At 39.1% G+C, this 22,596-nt stretch overlaps 1 protein-coding gene across 1 annotated transcript in view; it reads right to left on the bottom strand.

Annotated features, from left to right (window-relative positions):
- Positions 1-20,876, bottom strand: part of LOC143586409 (glutamine synthetase, chloroplastic-like) — a 47,803-nt gene extending 26,927 nt beyond the window's left edge. The window contains exons 1-6 of the mRNA XM_077067965.1: positions 20,782-20,876; positions 20,609-20,669; positions 19,215-19,269; positions 19,076-19,112; positions 18,829-18,985; positions 3,980-3,984 (exon numbers count right to left, since the gene is read on the bottom strand). Coding sequence (XP_076924080.1) covers positions 3,980-3,984; positions 18,829-18,985; positions 19,076-19,112; positions 19,215-19,269; positions 20,609-20,669; positions 20,782-20,876 — 410 coding nt within the window. The remainder of the gene's footprint in view (positions 1-3,979; positions 3,985-18,828; positions 18,986-19,075; positions 19,113-19,214; positions 19,270-20,608; positions 20,670-20,781) is intronic.
- Between the last annotated feature and the right edge of the window lie 1,720 nt (positions 20,877-22,596).

Genomic DNA, 22,596 nt, shown 5'->3' with positions numbered 1-22,596 from the left:
GCATACATTTCGTAAAACCTAGGTTTCCTCCAGAACTTAGGGAGATAATTTTTCTCTTTAGCAATGAGGTGAGGAAAAAGTGGCGCCAAGACGGACAAAGGCCACCATTTTGTGGAGTTTCCAAAAGCACAATGAAAAGAAAAGAAAAAGTATATGAACGATGCTTAGGATGCGAAAACTGGTCCCACGAAGGAAGATGTAGAAAAAGTAAAACTTTGTCTCAACATGAATATACCGAACTAATGAGGGGGGGGGGGGCTATTAGGCTCAAGGCCGAACGATCCGTTAGAGTTGGGAGTTATACTCAAAGCAGGATTGAGGAAGAACTGATTCACATCCTCGACAAAACTGGTCTTAACGATCTGACCTTAAAAGAGTCACTAGGTATGTGAAAAAAAATCACACAAACGGGAGAAAAGAAGTTGACTATTGAAGACATCTTAAGACTCCTGACAAATCAGCAGAAGTTGTATTTACCAGCCTCATTAACCTAAACCCTTGAACCACCACAAAATACCAAATCCCTACTCACACAAAACCAACCCATATTGCCTTCTGATCAATGCAACCCTTCACAAACGTGGAGATTTGAGCTTGTTACAAGCTTATTTTTCACAGGTAACATTTTGACTAAGAATGTTCACATACATACATCACATATATGATCAAATATATAAACCGAGTGTGAGTGAACATTGTGAGAACGTGATGTTTTGCATAGAAAGAATCTCATAAAACAGATCACCATTTTATATATCACTACATATATTCCTATGATTTAAGGTTGATTATTTTGTTCCCATTTTTTTAGAACTCTTTTGGGGATATTTGAAGCTATGGTCCTAACTTGCAATTTTTAGAGAATATTTATAAGTAGATTGCTTGAGGATAAGCAAGGTTCAAGTGTGGGGATGTTTGATGTACATAAAATTATACATCTTTTTAGCAACAAAGAATCTCTAAAACTGCAACTTCTATCGAATAATATATCTCAGAAGGCTACTTATCATATTAAAATGCAATTTCAGGTAAAACCAAGCCTTAAACGAATAAACAAGTGAAAAGACTAATAAAAACAAAAGAAAACCCTCAACCACGCCCCCATGCTACTGAACACAAAAAAAGACAAAAATCTACAAGAAAATACAAACACTGGACAAAGAAGCACGGGATCGTTCTTAAGCCACCATGGGGTCATGGTCACCTTTTAGATAAAACAAAAAGAATTAGCACATGTCACTAAAAAGCACGGGTCGTGCCTCAGGAAGCACGCCCTAGTGGTGAGTCATCAATTACGATCTGACAGCATTTAATGCAACTGGACACCTGGACAATGGACCGTGCCTCTAAGGACACGGGGCCGTGCATACTTCCTCAGACTGCCTATAAATAGAGGAGAATGTTGCATTAATCAAGTGTGCGTGAGAAAATCTCAATACGGGTTTCTCTTATAAAAACACTCACATTACACTCATATTGGAGATCTTGCGAAAAGTTTGAAGGCTTGGAGGTTACCATTATCATCCATCATCATCAACATCATCATAATCCATCATCATCATTAAGAAGGGAGATTCCTCCACATTTGGTAAGATTTTTCTAGTTTAAACATGTGTTTATTATCATCATCTCTTTTAATGTTCATAACAATGCTCATTATGAGATAAACTCCATTTACAATTTAAAATCTATGAAGAAGCTTTGTTTTACTTGATGATTATGTGAAACATGTGGTTTAGTTTGGTAAAGTCATGGTTATTTTGCCATTATCCATTGATGAAGAAATATTTTATCACTTTAACTCAATACATCGAGGTTGATGACTAAAAATTATTCATGCTCACTCATGTTCTTGGAAACTAGAAATGGTAAAAACAATACTTTGGTAATTTATTCAAGATAAAACATGGATCTCTATGTTGCACTTATAAATGATGAGATATATGTTATGATCTGTTTCTCTAGTTTTGATAATTCTAAAATAACATTATTAACACGATTGATTAGGTTATCATGCTAGTTAAAGAAATCATATGTTAATGGAATGTGTAATTATAACCTAATCTAATCAACCAATGGGAGGTTGTGTGAGTTAACTACAACCACTCGAAGTTGTTAGGATTGGTATTTGAGAAATCGAAGTCAATCCTAAACATTCTACTTTACCAACTGCTTGTCTACTTAAATTGACATTCTCGTGGTAGCATGCTATTAAGCACATGATAGACTTGAAAATACGCATGCTATTTTCTATTATGTCATAGAATATATTCATTAAAAATGAGGAATATAGTCTATCATATATTATTAGGGAAAGTTTATCACATGTTTATTTTAATAATCATCAAGGAACAATGGAGTGGGTTCTTGATCTTAGATGGTAACCTTCATAAAATTGAACTACTTGTTTAGAACTTCTCTTCTTGTCACCTATATATTATATAAGAGTATTTATATTTTATAAAAAGTTCAAAAATCAACCCAAAATGATTAAAACTCTCCAATTTCATTACGACGAAGATTCATTATTCGAAAAATTTGTGTCCAAGGATCGATACTTGGTTCTTACCAATAATATTCTACATATACGATAGGTACACTTGCCTTTTTTGTGTGTTTAGTTTTAGTAGAAATCACTTTTATAAATATAAAACACGATCTTGTGCAAAGCTAAATCTCCAATCCATTAATATATTTCTACGCACCGCACAGAAGACATCAACCTCTCATTTCGATTTCTTCCTCAGAGAATCTCTTGGTCTAGAGATTCTCACGCATCTGGCTCCTCCGTACCGTTGGAGGGGGGGGGGAGATAGAGATCTTAGAGGATTCTCATCATAAATTAAGGTATGAGCACGAATTTGTTCTTCACGAATCATGCGTTCGTATTCAGCTAGAGCATTCTCTTGTTGTAGACGCAATCATTCTTCAGGAGATTGGACTCCTTCAAGATGAGATTACGACGATGAGATCTCGCTGGGGGGGGGATTATCATATCTGTCTTCCAGATCCTGTTCCGGGTGAAACCGGCGAGTTTCCATCGTCACGTGTCCCAAATCACCTGGAGTCGGACCTCCAGGTGCTGTGATACCAGTGGAACGCCTGGTCACTGTTAAAGTTTTCGTTGGCCCTTGAAGAGATTGCCTCATATCATTCGGAAAAGAAAACTCTTACAATTCTAGCACAAGAGAGAAGTACTGTTCTAAAAGAGAATAAGTGCCGTTCTAAAAGAGAGAAAAGTACTTTAGGTATTTAGGGGGTGTTTGGTTCATGGAGTTCGGATGGGAATTGAAAATGGAATTTGAATTGGAATTGAAAGGATTCTATTGAAGTCCTTAGTGTGTTTGGTTGGTGTATTTGTTTATGGAATTAGAATGTAAAAGTGCACGAAGAGACAAAATTGCCCCTTCAAACACTCATAATAAACACAGACAAACTTGTCCCTTCAAACACATATAATATACATATACAGAGTTCTAGATCACTATTCACACACATTAATACACACTATTTCACACTACAAAACACACCATAAAAACTCATTGCTTTGTGACGGTGGCCGTCGATGGGGGTGGCGGTGGCAGAGGTGACGGTCGGTGGTAGGTGGGGGTGGGTGGCAATTGGTGACAGTGATGTCCAATCGGCAATTTGAGATCGGCCGGCGTCGATGGCAACCGTGTCACTGAGTGGCGAGAGGGGCTGAGGCAACAGGTGGTTAGTAGCGATCGATGGGTGGCGGCATTGATTTAGTTCAGTGACGGTTTGTGTCGGGTGGTAAAGGTTGGGGTTATTTATGGTATTCAACAACATTCCTATGAAATCCTTCAAGGTAGTGGTGTAATTTGAATTCCATCAAGTATATGATTTGGTTGGAATTAATTCCAATTCCAAATCTTTTTTTTTTTCCAACCAAACACACTAAGGATTGGAATCTAAATTCCAATTCCAATGAAATCCCATAAATTCCTACGAACCAAACACCCCCTTAGAGTAAATCGTGGGGAGTGGATTAATACCTGTTAGGACATGAAATGTCACATGTATGTCCCCAGTTCTATCAGGTTGGTTCAACATGAAACCAACGATCGTGAAACCAAGTTAACGTACTGAAAATGTCAAACGAAGCTGATTCGATCGAATCAGTGACTGATTCGATCGAACCAGATCTCATTCGATCGAACCAGATCTCATTCGATCGAATGAGTATCTCATTTGACCGAATGAGTCTTCGGTATATAAACGTTACTTGGGAAATTTCACAAGGGGGAGCACAGATTACACACTCACGAACCAGCAGCCTACAGAAACTCTCTCTACTGTTCTTCGTGTTCTTGGTCGTTTCCTCCAATCCTAGGCGTCAAACCCCTTTAGGAATCGTACCTACGTGCCCGTTGATCACCACCGAATCGCCGTGTTAGAGGATTCCGCACTCTAACACGTTGCCCCGTGAATCGTTGGGAAACCGAGTCCCGAATCGGTCCTACAAAGTGGCATCAGAGCTTAAGGTTCTTGATTCACGAAAGATTCGTGGTGATATTCGTGTTTTTCTTGTGAAAATCATATATTTTGCTTGAAAAATTTTCGAAAACTAGTGTTTTTGTTCTTGGTGTTCTTATCAAAAACTCATAAAAGTCATATATTTTGGTTTTTGATCTCAAGATTTGGTGTTAAAATTCCGGGTTTTATCAAGAACATTCATCGTGTTCTTCGTTTTTAAACGTTTGATCCATTTTTGTTTGGTTGGTTATTTGTTTAAGTGTTAATACACTTAAAAGAGTCATATTTTGCTTCCAAATCAACTTGGATTCGTGTTAGTGAATTTACAACCGAAAATCTGGTCAAATCTTCTAAGTTTGGAAATTCCATAAATCCCGATCGAACTAGTCGTATTTTTGGAACTCATTCGATCGAATAAGCTTTCTATTCGATCGAACCAGTTTGAATTTTGACCGAATCAGTTTTTCCCGCCGTGATTTACGCCAAGTCCATTCGATCGAATCAGTTCATCCTTTCGATCGAACCTGCTTCCAGTCAATCGAACAAGTCTCATATTCGATCCACCCATTCGATCTCTTTCTTATTCGACTGCCAGAACCCTTTCGATCGAACCGGACATCCATTCGATCGAACCTGTCACCTCATTCGATCGAACAAGATCGTATTCGATCGGATAAGCTTCAGAAGACCAGAACAGTGAATCAGTCAGTCATTCGATTGAATCAGAACACATTCGATCGAATAAAGAACACACTCGATCGAATCAACTCTCATTCGATTAAAAGATCAAAGATTGAAGCAAAGAAGCAAACATGGCTGCCAGTTCAAGTACAAACAAAAGGATCCAATCGATCCTTGAGAGTGATTCAGAATCTGGAAGCTTCAACAAGCCTCCAAAGTTGATGGCACTCAATGAGTTTACTACCTGGAAGACAAGATTCCAGATTCATATCACAGGTGTGAATCCTGGACTATGGGAAGCGGTTCAGACATCGTGGGTGCATCCTACAAACGATGATGGTGAAAGCCTGAGCTACTTTAGGCTGTCAGAAGAACAAAAGATAGCCTTTGATGCTGTGAAGAAAGCCTTCTCCTTACTGTCTCAAGCTCTCTCCAGCGATCTCTTCCATCAGTTTAACCAGTTCACAACAGCATCAACACTTTGGAACGCACTGGTTGAACGATGCGAAGGATCTGAGTCACTTAAAGAAATTCACGCACGGGAGCTAAAGCGTGAATTTGATTTGTTTGGTCCAAAATCCGGAGAAGACATTGAATCGTTGCTGTCAAGGTTCTATCATCTTATGTCAGAGCTAAAGTCCTATAATGTCAAAACAACAGGGACTGAAAAGGTTAGATGTCTCGCTCAAGGACTCCCAACAAGCTGGAACACCTTCCTGACTGTGATGAGAAGAAGTCATCAATTGGAGACGATTCTTCTTTCTGACTTTATAAAAGAAATCAGACAGGAAGACGCTGAATTAAGAGCATCCTCCAGGAAACCCAGAGCAACATCTGACAAGTCGCTGTACATGTCAAAATCACCAATGTCAGATTCAAATGACCATGCTCCAATGAAGACTGCGTTTGTCTCCTCAATGTCAAATCAATCTAAGGGGACCGAAACTAGATCTTCTGCACCACCAACATCAAATTCCGGAAATTCAAGTTCTAACTCCGGACCCAAGTCAACTGAAAAGGCAACGTTAAACACTGAAGGCTTGGGAAAGGTAACGGTGGAAGTTGCCAAAGAACACATGGCAACGTTAGGCACAATAATTGAATCATACAGCTTAATGGTGGCTGGTAAACTTGGCAACAGTCATCTGGACAGCGATGACTATGAACAGCTAGACGAAGACGATATGGAACGCATCGACATCATGTGGGCACTTGGCAGCGCGTTCCGTAGGGCTAGAAAGTGGGCTAAGAAAACAGGCCAAGCTCTTTCAATCAACAATAAATCCAAGTTTGGTTTTGATAAAACAAAAGTTAAATGCTACAACTGTGGCGAACTTGGTCATTTTGCCAAGGAGTGCTCTAAACCAAAGAGGGAAGGTCACCAATATCCCTTCCGAACTACTTCAACTTCATCTACTCCTGCTGCAGCCGCTGCAAATGTCAACAATGAGAGACAACTGGTCCCTCAGAATCAAACAGCAGCAAACAACGCAAACATCAACAATGAAACTGCTCTTGCTGTTCAAGGTGATGAAGGCGAGTCCTGGAACTTCAGCATTAACATGGCTGACATCACCATTGTGGATGGAGACTCAGAATCTGGGTCTGATGATTCCTCAACTGATGAAGAATACGTTGTCGAGGAGCCAGCTACTGAAATGAATGAAGGAGAGCATGAAGCTGAAGTGTCATCAGTGGAGATTATGGAGGATCAAGAAAAAGAGTCAAAGGTTCCTCAATCATCTCCAAGTTCAACAATTCCTGCAGAAGCTGCTACTGTTGAAGAAGTCAACAAGGTACTGTCAAAAGCAACGCCTGCATCTTTTCTGGAAAGAGCAGGGAATCTTTACTTTGCGTTCATGGCAGAGACGTCAAATGATGCCAAGGTAAGTTCTAACCCTACTACTCCCAAACCAGAAAATACCAAATGTTTAAAATGTGAAATGTCTGAACAAGAAATTCATTCTCTGAAAGAGAGAATTGAAGATCTCGAGGCTTATAAACAAGCAGCCTCAAGATCTTTAATTGAACTGACTGACGCTCTTGCTCAAAACAAGACTTGGAAGCAGAAAGAGTCTGCTTTTAAAGAAAAAGTTGACAGCCTTAAGCGTCAGAACAAGGAATTGGAGATATGTGTTCTAAATCAACAAGACTCTATCAACTTTCATATCAATAAAAATAATGTCTTGAAAAAGGAAATGGAGAACACAAAAGCTGATCTTGAATCATTGACTTTCAAGTTAAAAAGTTACTCCAATTCCTCTTATTTGCTAGAACACATTATCCCCGAGTTCCGGTGCAAAAAGGAAAGAGGTGTGGGATATCACAATGTCCCACCCCCAGTGCTGAACCAATTTGTGAGCACACCAGGAGCTGTGCCAGACGATGACTCAAATGTTAAAACACCCGAGGACACAGAACAAATTTCAAAGTCCAAGGGTAAAGAAGTCATTGACCCGGCTCCTGAGACCAAACCAAATGTTGTTGCCACAGACTTAGGTTCCACAACTAAGTCAGGCCCATCCACATCTAAATCAAAGGCAACAACAAGTAATTCTCAGAAGAACAAGTTTAATCATAAATCTGAGAAAGTGCATGTGGAACATGGTACCCAGTTTGTCAAGGAGGGTAACTTTAATAAAAAACATAATTTTCCAAAACCCCCTCCCAGACAAACTTCACCCCAAAATGTCAAATCCAAGGGGTACTATGGTGACAAACAACAACAAAGATATTACTCTCCACCACGTCAAAGGGGGAGAAACTACTGTTTCTCATGTGGAGAGGTTGGCCATATAGCAAGATTCTGCTACAAGTACACGGATCCTAGATATGTCAAGTCAACTCCTATGAGGCGACCGACCGTTGACATTCAAAGTCAAACTCGGTCTCACACACCGCGGTCGGTTTCTCCTAGGAAACCTCAGTCAACCTCACCACACAGATCACCGAATCCCTCAAACCCAAGTGTTTCCCCTTCAACAAGTGAAAGTCAGTCTTCAACCAGCTATGTCAAACATGTTGAGAAGAAGACTGACAGTTGGAAACAAAAGAAAAACAACACTGTTGATAACGATGTCAAACCAGAAAACAGTGTTAATGAGGGTAAATGGATTGAACTGTTAATTCGTGATGATAATGGAAAACCCAAGACCATAAAGGCTTGGGTTTCCAATGATATTTAAACCTTTTGCTTTTTGTGTGCAGGTTGCTCTGTATGATCCAAGACTCAACATGTGGATCATCGACTCAGGAGCTTCCAGGCACATGACTGGAAACATGAATCTCCTATCCAGTGTCAGACAGATAAAAGGAGGTGCAGTTTCCTTTGCAGGAAATCAAGGTGGTTACATCACGGCCCAAGGAATTGTTTCTAATGGGCGAATTTCGTTTGATAAGGTTAATTTCATCAAGGAGTTGGAGAACAACCTGTTGTCGATAAGTCAAATCTGCGACAAGGTTTTCAAAGTTATGTTTGATGATCGAGACTGCCACATCTTGGCTAAGGATTTCACCATTTCTGAAGACAAGGTTTTAATGTCAGCCGCACGCCAGAGTGATCTCTACATTCTGGATATGGCTAAGGCAGGGTCATCGTCTCCAACGGCGACATGTTTTGTGTCCAAGGCATCCGAACGTGATACTGTCATATGGCATAAACGGATGTGACACATTAATGTCAGGAACATGAACAAGCTTGTGCACAACAGGCTAGTTGAGGGAGTTAATCTGAGAAGTTTCCGTCTCCCTGATTCGTGTGTGTAGTGCAAAGCGGGAAAGCAAGTAAAAAGGTCCCACAAGTCTAAGAGTTTCCGCTCGATTGATATTCCATTGGAACTCCTTCATATGGATCTTTTTGGCCCAATCAGCGTCAAAAGTATCTCTGGGCACTCATACTGTCTAGTGGTTACTGATGAATATTCGAGATTCTCTTGGGTGTTTTTCTTGAAAGCAAAGTCCGAGACATTTGGGTGTATAAATCTGCTAGTTACAACTCTTGAGTCACAGTACAATCTGAAGGTTCGGAGAATGCGTTCAGATAACGGGACAGAGTTTAAGAATGCGAATGTTGAAAACTTCTGCAAAGAAAGAGGTATTGTTTAGGAGTTCAGTGCCCCGTATGTTCCACAAATGAACGGGGTTGCTGAAAGGAAAAATCGAACGTTAATCGAGACAGCTAGAACAATGTTAGCAGACTCAGTGTTGCCTGTCACGTTTTGGAGTGAGGCAATTGCCAACGCCTGTTTCACATTGAATCGGGTAGGCATTGTCAAGCGCCACGGCAAGACAAGCTTCGAGCTTCTTCAACGACGGAGACCTAATTTAGAGCACCTGGAACCATTTGGAGCTCTTTGCACGTTACTTAAAAGGCAAGTCGGTAATAAGTTCGAGGAGAAGATCATCAACGGCTATTTTCTGGGTTACAGTGTACCTCTCAAACGGGTCTTCAACAGATCAACAAAATTAGTTGAAGAATGGTACCATGTCGACGTTCAACGCTATACAGAACCAGCCAAGGGGTCAGGAGAAGACTGGTTGTTTGATTTTGACAAATTGTTCAAGTCATTCAATTTGTATGAGGTTGCTATTCAGATGATGTATGAGGCGCAAAATGCACCTCCTGATGAATCACAGCAATCTTCACCTCATCCTGGTCCATCATCGTCTTCCTCCACAGAGTCTAGCGAGCAAGTTCAAGAGTCATCCGAATCTGAATCTGAAGATGAATCACCAGCAGATGATGTACAATCGGCACCGACACAGGTTACTCCACAACCTTCATCGTCAAATCAAGAAGCGCCAAATGCAGATCAGCCTCTAACGTCTACTTCAGAGGCACCAACCGCTCCAGTTCCTGAGCCGAACTTAACTAACTTGGAACAAAATGTTGTCGTTCCTGACAATCCGGTGGTCAGGACTGAACGTGATCATCCACAAGACAACATTATAGGGGACATTCAACAGGGTGTCAAAACACGTCGACAACTGAATTTTGGCCTCTACACTGAAATGATGGAGTCAGGATCAGTTGCGCTAAATGCCCATGAATGCTTCTTAGCACAAGAAGAACCACGCAGCATCACCGATGCGCTGAAAGACGCTAACTGGGTCTCAGCCATGCAAGAAGAATTATTACAGTTCAAGAGACTTGGTGTGTGGAAGCTGGTGGATCTCCCCAAAGGACAGAAGAAAATTGGCACTAAGTGGGTACTCAAATGTAAACATGACGATCGTGGAGTGATTGTTCGCAACAAAGCCCGCCTGGTGGTCCAAGGGTTTAGGCAAATCGAGGGCCTAGACTACAATGAGGTGTATGCTCCGGTTGCGCGTTTGGAGGCAATCCGGATGTTCTTGGCGTATGCGTCTTTCAAGAGATTCAAAGTATATCAGATGGACGTCAAGAGTGCCTTTTTGTACGGTCACATCGAAGAGACCGTATATGTGGCACAACCTCCAGGTTTTGAAGACCCAAATCACAAGGACAAAGCCTACCTGCTCAACAAGGCTTTGTACGGTCTTCACCAAGCCCCGAGAGCTTGGTACAAGGAACTATCCAAACACCTTCTGAACAACGGGTTTAGAAGAGGAACGATCGACTGCACGTTATTTACAAAGGAGAAAGAAGGAGATCTCATTATGGTACAAGTGTACGTGGACGACATCATTTTCGGGTCCACGAATAAAACACTATGCAAGGAGTTTGAACAAGTGATGCAAGAAAAATTTGAAATGAGCTCCATGGGTGAGATGAAGTTCTTCTTAGGACTTCAGGTTGATCAAACAGACTCCGGTGTCTTCATTCACCAGACAAAATACGTCAATGACATCTTGAAACGGTTCGAGATGTTGAGTTCTTCTTCACAAGGAACTCCGTTAGAGGTTAATCACGGGATTAATCCTGACGAGAAGGGTGAATTGATCAATCCAACTCACTATAGAGGGATCATCGGATCTCTAATGTACCTGACTGCTTCTCGGCCGGACATAATGTTTGCTACGTGTCTCTGTGCACGTTACCAGTCAAAGCCGAAGGTCTCCCATCTTATTGCAGTCAAAAGAATTTTGCGTTATCTGAAGGGTACTCCAGATTGGGGTCTTTGGTATCCTCATGATGATAACTTTGATCTACATGCGTATAGTGATTCGGACTATGGTGGTTGTAAACTCGATTACAAATCAACAACAGCAGGATGTCAGTTCTTTGGAAGTCGTTTAGTAACGTGGCAATGCAAAAAGCAGACGTCAGTCTCCACTTCAACAGCTGAGGCGGAATATATTGCGGCTGCCAGTTGCTGTTCTCAAGTTATTTGGATTCAGCAACAGATGCGTGACTACGGTATTGAATGTTCTACTACTCCCATATATATTGATAATTCTGCTGCAATTTCAATTACCAAAAATCCTGTCCATTTTAGCAAAACGAAGCACATCGAAATTCGATATCACTTCCTTCGTGACTGTTACGAAAAGAAGTTAATCGATGTGGTAAAAATCCCCACTCAGGAACAACGCGCTGATCTCTTCACTAAATCATTTGACAAACCACGGTTTTTATATTTGCTAGAGATCAACGGCGTTAAACGTCAATCAGATGATGTTCCTGAAGATATCATTTAAATTGTTTTTCATTTTTTCTTTTCTTAAAAATTTGAAAAATCCAAAAAGATTTTGTTTTTATAATTTTTAGGGGGAGAAAGGTTTCAAGAAAAACCAAAAACAATATAAAATACAAAAACCCAAAAACATCAAAAATTTTAAAATTTTGAGAAGTTGATCTTGTTACAAGAAAGATGATAGTACACAGACGCTATCATACTGAGACATCAAAAAGATTTTTATTTCTGTATAGCTTATTCTCATTTTCCTTATATTAAAAAAAAAAAAATCGTCACTATCGCTTAGAATTATGTCGGTTGCTTCAGTTTGAAGGACATATCTTCGGATATGTTTGGTCCTTACTTCTACTAGTAGATTATGAGGATAACCATTAACCAGATGACTGAAAGTGACCGGGGCGGTTTATGATGTGTTTTTATTCTTTCGCTGAAAAATAGTCATTCATACTTAGTTAGAAGGACACATACTCGTATGTGGTCGGTCCAGCTGATCCATTGGATCGTCAGGATAGCCGTTTACCTGAAGACTTTGACTTGATCGGGGCGAAATAATTTAAATTTTTTTATCCAAAAACATTCATATATTCAGAAAATGAGAAATTGTATCCAACCTTTGGGAAGTGATGGCACACTGACAGTAGCATGATGTTAAAAAGATATAAAGTGAAAAATTGGTCATGCATAGTACTAATGTGATATATTGGTAGGCTTATCTTACTGAATTGAGTCTGGATTTGACCTATCTAAATCATTTAGATTGTCAGCTATGGGTGTACATCTAAGATAAATTGACGAGACGTCACTGTCTAAAGACCAATATCAATTGAGGATATGTCTTATCACGCGTACACGAATTACCATCGGCCCAAATTGGTTCCCCCAAAAGCTAAATTCTTAAAGAATGTTAGATCTTCGTGTTGCAGGTCTGCTTTCATCGAAAGTCCCTTCTAAATCAAATGCTTTAAACATTGATTAAGGAGGAGTATTAAATATTTTATACTTCACCGGCTTTGGAATGATCTCCCTCTGTGATACGTAAGTATCGACCTGGACAGCGCTCTTCCATGCTGTGATATCTAAAGTTATTATCTCCCTCTGTGATACGTAAGTATAGACCTGGACAGCGCTGATAACTTGGATATCTGTATTAAATATCTTATGCTCCACCGGTTTGGATTGATCTCCCTCTGTGATACGTAAGTATCGACCTGGACAGCGCTCTTCCATACTGGTATATCTAAAGTTATTATCTCCCTCTGTGATACGTAAGTATCGACCTGGACAGCGCTGATAACTTGGATATCTCCTGAAAAAAAAATATATATATATAAAATAAATGATTTTGGGACAAGTAGATGAATACCGAACACGTATGTGAAAACATGATAAAATCATCAAGTTGCTAATTAAATTCGCAAGAATGAGAAAAGCAACAAAATTTGATGAAAAGCGAACAAAGGGGATCCTATAAGCTTATGGTCGTTTGTCAAAAATAAGATGCGCCGATTTGACTGTTCAATATGTTGTGAGGTCCTACATGAGTCAATCAAAATATGGTGGGATACATAGCTGTGATCAAAAGCAATTATCAAATGGTCATTGACAGACGAGAGGATGTTTGTTTAAGTTTAAATGGACAAATATACCCATAATCGCATCGGTAATATGCATCGACCAAAAGAAATTTTATTGAACTTACTGAGTGCTACAATGTCAGTACTGATCCCATGTTCGGATCTTTCTCACAAAAAGAATGTTCATTATGTCTAGTTTAATATTGTATACTCTTTTATTAAGAAAAATCAAAAACATGTGAAAAATCACGAAAAGTCTCAGTAGATAGTCAAATAAGTCTGTATGATTTCTTATTATAGATCCTTCTCAACCAAAAATATTGTATTTTAAATTTTATACAGTTGCTTATTTCAGTTTGAATATTATAAAAAAAAAAAAAAAAAGAATTCAAAAAGAGTTTTATTCTGAATTATTTTTATTTTTATTCTGCTTTAATGTTGATGAGAAATCATCCAGTGACAGGTAGTCTGATTCCTGTCCCTCCCTGTAAATACTATAAAAAAAAAAAAAAAAAAAGGGTTTTATTTCTATTTATTTTTCATTTTATTTAGTTCGGTTTGTTTGAAAATCGATGAGAAATCATCGTGACAGGTAGTCTGATCCCTGTCTATTCCTACTAAATGTTTATCCAGTGTGTAGGAATGAAAGAAAACTTCATGCAGGCTGCTAAATGTTTATCTGCGCAACCGACTGTGCATGAAAGAAAGAAGAAGTGACAAGAAAACTCAAAGATGGTTGTGCCTGATATTTTTCCGTGTGTTTACTAATGTTTTATGGTCTATATGTTCTGCAGGAACTAAGCTCTCATCATCGGAAAATGTCTAAGAAAACTAACCAAGTGTCAAAAGTTTATGTTTTCTTGCAGGTTCAAAAGGCACCACGATCGATTGCGGGGAATAAAAAGTTTAAAAGTTTATTTTTTCAAAGTTTTTCCCTCATTCGATCGAATATGTTGCTATTCGATCGAGTAAATCGATCGAATGAGCCGATTCGATCGAGTCAGTTGTTGTGAGAATGAGAGGTGTTGCGAGAGACTTATTCGATCGAATAGACTCTCATTCGATCGATTGGTCCAATCGAACAAGTCCATTCGATCGAATGAGTCCAGAAACAGTATAAATACTCAGACTCATTCGATCGGTCAGAATTATTCGAAAAATTTTACAGAAATTTACTCTCAAAATTGTTTACGCGAAACCCTCGTTTTGATCCATTCATCTTATTCGATTTTTCACATACATCACTAAAATGTAAGATTTTTTGGATTTTAACCGTGTTTTGATCATGTTTTTGGTCGTTTTTGTTCTCGGAAACGGACTTTAGAACGAAACTGATATTAAACTGTTTTTAACCGTTTAAGTCTTGTAGTTTAATGTTGATACATGTTCATAAACTTCAACTGATGCTATCTGTGTGTTGCGTATCTTTAAATGATCGAAAATGTCGATCGGGTTTCTTCACATTCTGGGCTGAGGTTGAAGGAGTCGAATCAGTCTATTCGGTCGAACGAGTCTCTTGTTCGATCGAATGAGACTTACTCGATCAGTAGTTCGATCGAAACAGAGGTCAAAGATGATATTTATCTCATTCGACTGTCTGTGATCGAACTAGATCTCACTCGATCGAATGAGTAGCTCACTCGATCGAATGAGTAGCTCATTCGATCGAATCATTGCTCATTCGATTGAACCAGTCCAGAAAGTTTGAAAATGTTAAACGCATTCAGTCTTTTCGATATCTGTTCGTTCTAACACGTTTATGTTTGCAGATAAAATGGCTGAAGTTGCAGAAGTTTTCATTCCCTTCAAAACATCAATCAAGCACAACATAGTAGCCTTTCTCGACGAAAAGGCAAGCCATGGGAAAGACTTTGCAACAATGATCAAATTCCTGAAACGGTCCAGGATTCACGGACCTATCTCAAGGGTAGTAGAACCCATCATGTCAATTCAACAGGAATTCTGGAGGAATGCCTCGCACGACAAAACTGTTGTGCCGTCGGTAATTCGCTCCAATGTTAGAGGGCACGGAATTGTTGTATCTGCCCAACTCCTCAGGGAAGTCTGTGGGTTTGCTGATGCTGATTCAGATCCTACTGGGTTACATCCTGCTGGAACCAGAGGATGTTTTGCAAGAATGAAGTACGACGGTGACCTGAATGCCGGTCTACTCTATAAAGCCAATCTGTGTCCAGAGTTCAAATATCTGGCACACGTGGTGATGCACTGCTTAGGGCCTCAAAGAACAAGTTTTGACAAATTGAGGGAAAGCATGCAGTTCACAATGGCTGCATTAGTGATGAACCGCCCCTACAACTTCTCGCAGATGACCTTCAGCCATATGGTGGAAAATCTGACAATAAAACAAGGGGCGGGCGAGAAGTTTCTACAGTACCCGAGATTTGTGCAAATGATCGTCGATAGTCAAGCTCCGGGTCTACTGAAAGAAAATGAGGGTGATGTGGTGAAACTGGACCACATGAAGAACGAAACCCTCAACCGTTTAAAGTCTTACAAGGACCGCCCCACAAGACCACCACACAAAAGGTGCTTTGGGCACGTGACAAATCCGTCTTACAAGGCTCCTCCGAAGAGGAAGTGGAAGAATGCCGCCAGTGATTCAGACGTCGAGAACTTACCTTATCAGAAAACCAGCGACGAATCTGACACTGAGGAGGAAGCGGTACCGGCAGACACCAGAACAGATGCCGAAAAAGAGGCTGATTCATTCTTTAACGTTGAGGTTCTGGATGCTGGTGATGAAGCAAGTGCATCAGATGTGCACTTTGCTGGTGAGGTTAGGGCCGAGGATGTTGCGGGCGAAGATATTGTGATGATGATCCGTTTAATGTCCAACCGCTGCAATCAAAAACTGCAGCAGAATTTTTCACGTTTCTACTGGACAATCCAAATGAGCAGCGAAACTTCGCAAGTGGAGACTTGGAAGAAGGTGAAATTTCTCATAATTTCACAGAAGAAGAATTGGAACAAATGTTTGAATTATCCAACGTAGAAACAGGCAAGTATCTGGCTTTGCCTCCAACAGAACAAACATCTTCTTCTGCTGCTACACCTGATTCATCATCATCTACGGCCACTGATCCCTCACACGTCGATCCCTCTCAATTTGATGACGTTGAAATGGAAGACTTGTCAAAGGAAGAGTATCCTGAATACTATACGTCTCAAAATGACGATCTTCCTAACTCTGCAAGTTTCTTCCAAAATGTAACAGAGGAGGAAATACAGAAGAAGGCTGAAGAAAGGTCAAACAATATGGAACAGCCTTCTGAAGCGGATCAAGCCGATTTTTTAGAGAAAACCGAGGAATGCATGAAAGCATTCAATGCTATTCTTGAGAAGATAAGATCCAGACGACAAGCGAAGCCGACCATTCCTCATACAACGTCATATAAAATGAAGGGTCGCAGAACTTCAGGAGAAATTATCGCTTGGGCATGTCTGAAGGATCTTAACTGCGTAGCTGTCAAGAGAGAAAGGGGGGTTGAATAATTTCAACGTATTACTGATTTGAAGACCCTTCCTACTTATGATCTGAACCGTCTGAATTATCTTGATCTGCTATACGCCAACTCATCTCCATTTGCCACGTATTATCAGAGTGTATTGCGAAAAGAGTACAACACAAAATGGAAGATGATCACACCACAAAGGCCGAAGAGATATATAAGCAAAAAGGAGATCGATCCGATCACCAACAGGCCAAAAGTTATTTTGAAGTACATGCCACCACTCACAATGAAGAAGATTCCTCTTAGAAAGATGAAGCAGGACTTCTACAAATCATTCAGGCATTGGTACTATGATGGAAGACTGCATGAGGCAGTTATTGTGCTCAATGACTATGGAAACTGGAGCACAATTCGTATTTTTGATCCAATGTGGCTCACAAATTTGTCAAGGGAGGATGTCTATACGTTGTACAAGACAGAGATTCTTTATGCTCCTGAAGACATAGAGCAAGCGTTAACGTACAGAAATGTCATTAGGATTTGCTTTGCCTATGACATACATGCAGGATCAAATTGGAAAGAACAACAGAAGAAGTATGCCCAAGAAACTAAAGATTAATTGTCATGTCTTTCGTTTATCTTGTTTCTTGTTGTAATTCAAAGTTAAATCTTCTGATTGTAATTGTTTTGAATTGAATGAAATATGATTTGGAATATTGTGATAGATTATGCTTTAATGTCAATTTACAAATCTAATACAATTGTGCTTAAATGTTAATCCAAAATTCCAATTGACAGCGTCTCAGGATATGCGGAACCTATGGTAAGTCTGACTGACTGTACCATTTGATCAAGAGAGAACTCCATGAAGAAAGGAGTTTGTGGATGCAACGTATGCACCACTAGTTTTGAGAAAAGAGAGAGTGAGATAACTCCAAGGGGGAGTTACGATCGAGCAAGAGAACTCGATTGGTTACAGGTAAATAGAACTGGCTCCAAGGGGGAGTTTGTTAGGACATGAAATGTCACATGTATGTCCCCAGTTCTATCAGGTTAGTTCAACATGAAACCAACGATCGTGAAACCAAGTTAACGTACTGAAAATGTCAAACGAAGCTGATTCGATCGAATCAGTGACTGATTCGATCGAACCAGATCTCATTCGATCGAACCAGATCTCATTCGATCGAATGAGTATCTCATTCGACCGAATGAGTCTTCGGTATATAAACGTTACTTGGGAAATTTCACAAGGGGGAGCACAGATTACACACTCACGAACCAGCAGCCTACAGAAACTCTCTCTACTGTTCTTCGTGTTCTTGGTCGTTTCCTCCAATCCTAGGCGTCAAACCCCTTTAGGAATCGTACCTACGTGCCCGTTGATCACCACCGAATCGCCGTGTTAGAGGATTCCGCACTCTAACACGTTGCCCCGTGAATCGTTGGGAAACCGAGTCCCGAATCGGTCCTACAATACCTTGTGGAGATGATGAATGTATTTATAGCCGAAGGGTTTGGGGAATATTATTGGTCTAGCTGTCCTTTTCCATAAGATGCTTTTGTAACAACATGGACACGTGTCCGCATATGATAAGACGTGTTCAATTTACATGTGCACGGTTATAACAAACTCGCCACCTGTCCTTTTCTAATTGGTTGTTGCATCATGTGCTTCCCAAGGAAAGATCCTTGTAAATCTTCTAGAAAGAAGTTAGTTAATTACAGCTGTCCCTCTGACGTCACCCTCTAGTCACCTTCGCGGGTGGGAATAGTACCATGCAGATGACTTCTGAGGACGTCTGGGTCACTCCGCAAGTAGTCTCTAGATTTTATTCTTATTCTTCCTCTCTGACTTAAGTTATGCGGTTGATTAAAATGTTCCGCGGGTGACTTTTGAGGGAGTCCTCTTCCACCCGCAGGTAATCTATATGAGTATTTGGGTATTTTTGCTACCCTACCTCTATAAATATGTTTACTAAATACCCATGAAAATGGGATGATGCTGGTGGTTTCATGTTTTCCCGTCAGTCTTCTCTTGTTTCCTGCTCCATAAACAATAATGTGCTCTTTGTGGTGAAGTGAAAGGTTCAAAATCGCCTCTTTAATCGCCTCAAATCCACCATCTCTCATGGTTATGGTACTGCAAATTGTTAAAAATTTATATATTTATGAACTAAAGGATTAAAAAACATGCAAATGTTGGTTTTAGACTTGTAATCATAAACGGTACCTACAGGTGTGACATCCTGAACCATTCCAGTTCCCAGTCAATACAAAAAAATTAAGAAATTGTGTAGTTAGATATAAGATTACTAAGAGTGAGTAGAGATAACATAATCAACTGACTGACTTACGAATAGAAGTTACCTAGATTGGTTTAGGGTCAAGTGTGAGGACAACACCAGCTTGCTTGTTAATCCTATGCTAAAACAAGTTAATTATATAGATTCACATTCAATTGTTTGTTCGGTTAAAGTTAAAAAGTCAAACACGAATATGCTAGGTTCGTGTTCATAGTTTACAAGTCAACATCCAAAGAGTATTTCTAATGCATAAAACCTTTTAGTCGAAAAATTAGATTATTGTTATTGAGCCCAAGCACGAGCCTTGCGTTTTTTTAGGTTTACCACTTTCAAAATTCTATGTATTATTTTAGAAATAAATTGTTTAATTAAGTCAAACATAAACAACCAATTTTAAAGCTCGGACCCTCATAAGTTAGCTCAGGCCCCGCCCAACTCGTAACATCAGCAGCCCAATTACTCTTTTTTTAATATGAAATGAAATAACAAAAACACTTCCAACCACTTTAAAGAAAATTCCTTCTCGATTGACTTAATATTGACGAACTGTGAGTTACATGAATTAAGAAAGGCATAATCCTACCAACACTTTACGGGTCTATGAAAACACAAAAATAGCTATCTAATTACCTGTAGTGCATTAAGAACTCCATATACCCCGCCTTTTCTTATTTAGTATTATAAAACAAGAGCCCTTAGATCTCTACCTTATCAACGGTCAGGGTTAGAGCATCAACAACAACAAACTTCTACAAACCGTCACACCAGCGCCACATCAGATTCAAAACTTTTCTTAAAATCATTCACTTTCTCCCACAATAATAAACCTCCACAAACTACCACATCATCACATAATTCTACAATTAATTTACATTTGACTACTTTTCATAACATATTTATATTTTATATTTCATATATGTTTAAATATAATCTAGTTTTAATAAGTATTATTTAAACACTAAATAGTTAACATGTATTTTTAAGGCTTTTTAATTATGTATTAATTTTTGTTTAATGCAATCCGTTGGGTTTATTATTATTATTATTATTATTATTATTATTATTATTATTATTATTATATAGGTAACCATGTATGTGTTATAATTTGTGAAAGGTTGAATAAATTTTATATTATTATTTTTGTAATAAAATAGAAGCCAGTCATTATAGAAATTGATAAACTAAATTTTTATATATGTTCTTACCACCAACCCTGGGATCCGTAACAAATATTAATTTATTATTTACACAAATTGTTTGTTTAAAAAGAAGCAATTTTGATATCTAAGTTATTATATAAAATGAAGACTGATAGTGGGTTCCGGAGTGCTCATCGGACAAACCGAAAAGAAGTCTGAAAATGGCTTGCCGGAGTGCTCATCGGATAAACCGAACATCACTAAATCTATTAATTTGGTCGAATCTGAATGTACAACACACCCGATCTATCCGTTTTTAACCTTCCCCCGGAAAGCTATTGTTGTAAGCCAACCTTGCCGATAACTCAGATCTGACGAGCTTCTGAAATTTCATCCAATAAAATATAAAATGAAGATTAATTGCCACGTGTAGTCCGCCTCTCGTTTGTGTCTGCAAACTTACTTTCCACACTGCAACCAAGAACTAACCCTACATCGGTAAAGTCCGACAGTCTTCCGTCTGCTTGTTGCCAGTTAGATTCGGACGGTGCCACAGTGGCACCGTTGTAGATGCTCTTAGTTCGCCCATGTGCTCACGGATCCGAAGACAATATTGGCATAGTCGCCACTAATGCTCTCTTTTCTTGTAGTGTAATTTTGTCTCTTTACGAGCATGGGTTATTATTGAGAATGGCATTGCCATAACAAACCAAAACGATACCACCAAGTTACAACCACATCTCCGTTGCAACGTGTTAGTTAATTGAAACTCTTTTTTTTATATAAAGAATGGAGGAAGCAATAAAATATGAAATGGAAAGGGAGATGCTGACACACCACCCATACAATGAGTACAATTTGCATAATTTTGGGTTTTATTCAATTTGTTGAGAAAAGTACCACTTATTTCACTCACTTGCACGCCAATTCATCTTCTTCTTATTCACTGACTCATTCCATGTACCACTCTTATCCTTTCCTTTTCTTACTATTTTTTAAGAGGATTACAAACCAACAATTAAAAAGGTTATGATATTCATGCGGTAATAATTCTCTTAAATGTAATTTAAGGTAAAACTGTTATTATACTTAAACAGGATTTAGGATTTAGGATAAAGGTGTTAGGCTAAGGGGTGTGGGGGGCTCTAATGGGGGCTCCAGTGGGGGCTCCAGCCAATAATATTATGACGTGTGGCAGAGAGAGAAACTGGATAAGGGGTGTGTTGGAGCCCCTGGCCCTGGTGTGGAGGGGCTCCAGCAGGGGCTCCAGCGAATTTTTTTTTTTAATTTTTTTATAAATATATTCAAACAACGTATTATTAAAAAAAACCTATAAATTATTAAAAAAACACACATTTTTTTTAAAATTCAAATTACAAAAAAAAAACATACTAAAAATTAAACAAACAATAATACTTAATAATAACACTAATCTAATACAAGATCATCGAGTACGACGACATTTTTTTTAAAAAAAAAGTTGGGAAGATGGGTTGATTTTGGGTTTTATTTTGAAGTTGTGGTGATTGATATGGGTGAAATGAGATATTTTATAGATGAAATGGGGTATTATTTAGGGAAAAAATATATATATTTTTTAATTTAATCCCTTCCCAACGGCTCTTTTTACCTTCCCAACGTCCATTTTCTCTCTCTTCTCCCGCGACCAGCCTCACGCCTGCCTGGATTTCTGCGCTCGCGCCCCGCTCACTCCCCTGCTCGCGCCCCGGTGGTGTGGGGTTAGCGCCCCGGGGCGCGAGCGGAGGGGCTCTAGCGCCCCGGTTAGCGGCCCACACCCCTCAGCCTTAGTGTTATCTAGAGTTCAAGCTTCACGAGAAGCAAAAAAAAAATGTGAAAAATAAAAAAAATTAGCTGTTAAATATATATATATATATATATATATATATATATATATATATATATATATATATATATGTATATACTAATTACGTTTCATTAGTTTAATAAAACTAGGAAGAATGGTTGGTCTATTATAGTTAGTTTATTATAATTAAGAGCTTTCATGTTTTATCAATATCCACCATTACCATCAACCATTGAAATTGCTCTCATCATAAAATCATCACCGCCGTCCACCTCTATAATTGTTGTTCCAAGACTATTACATAAATTTCAAACCATCACAACATCAATATATATACACTATACAGTCTAGTTCCAAACTCGTCAAAACCCTACAACATCGCTACCTCCTTCAAAACCTGAACTTCTGAAACTGTTTTCCACATATCATAACCCTACTTTTCCCTAGATCATCAATTCATGTCGGACAACTCTATGTGACAACG

Source organism: Bidens hawaiensis, unplaced genomic scaffold, assembly GCF_021521415.1.
Source record: "Bidens hawaiensis isolate Kalapana, Puna unplaced genomic scaffold, B.hawaiensis_p1.1 tig00034647_1, whole genome shotgun sequence".
Lineage (NCBI taxonomy): Eukaryota > Viridiplantae > Streptophyta > Magnoliopsida > Asterales > Asteraceae > Bidens > Bidens hawaiensis.
Note: the sequence above shows the minus strand (reverse complement) of the source record. Positions and strands in the feature narration are given on the sequence as shown.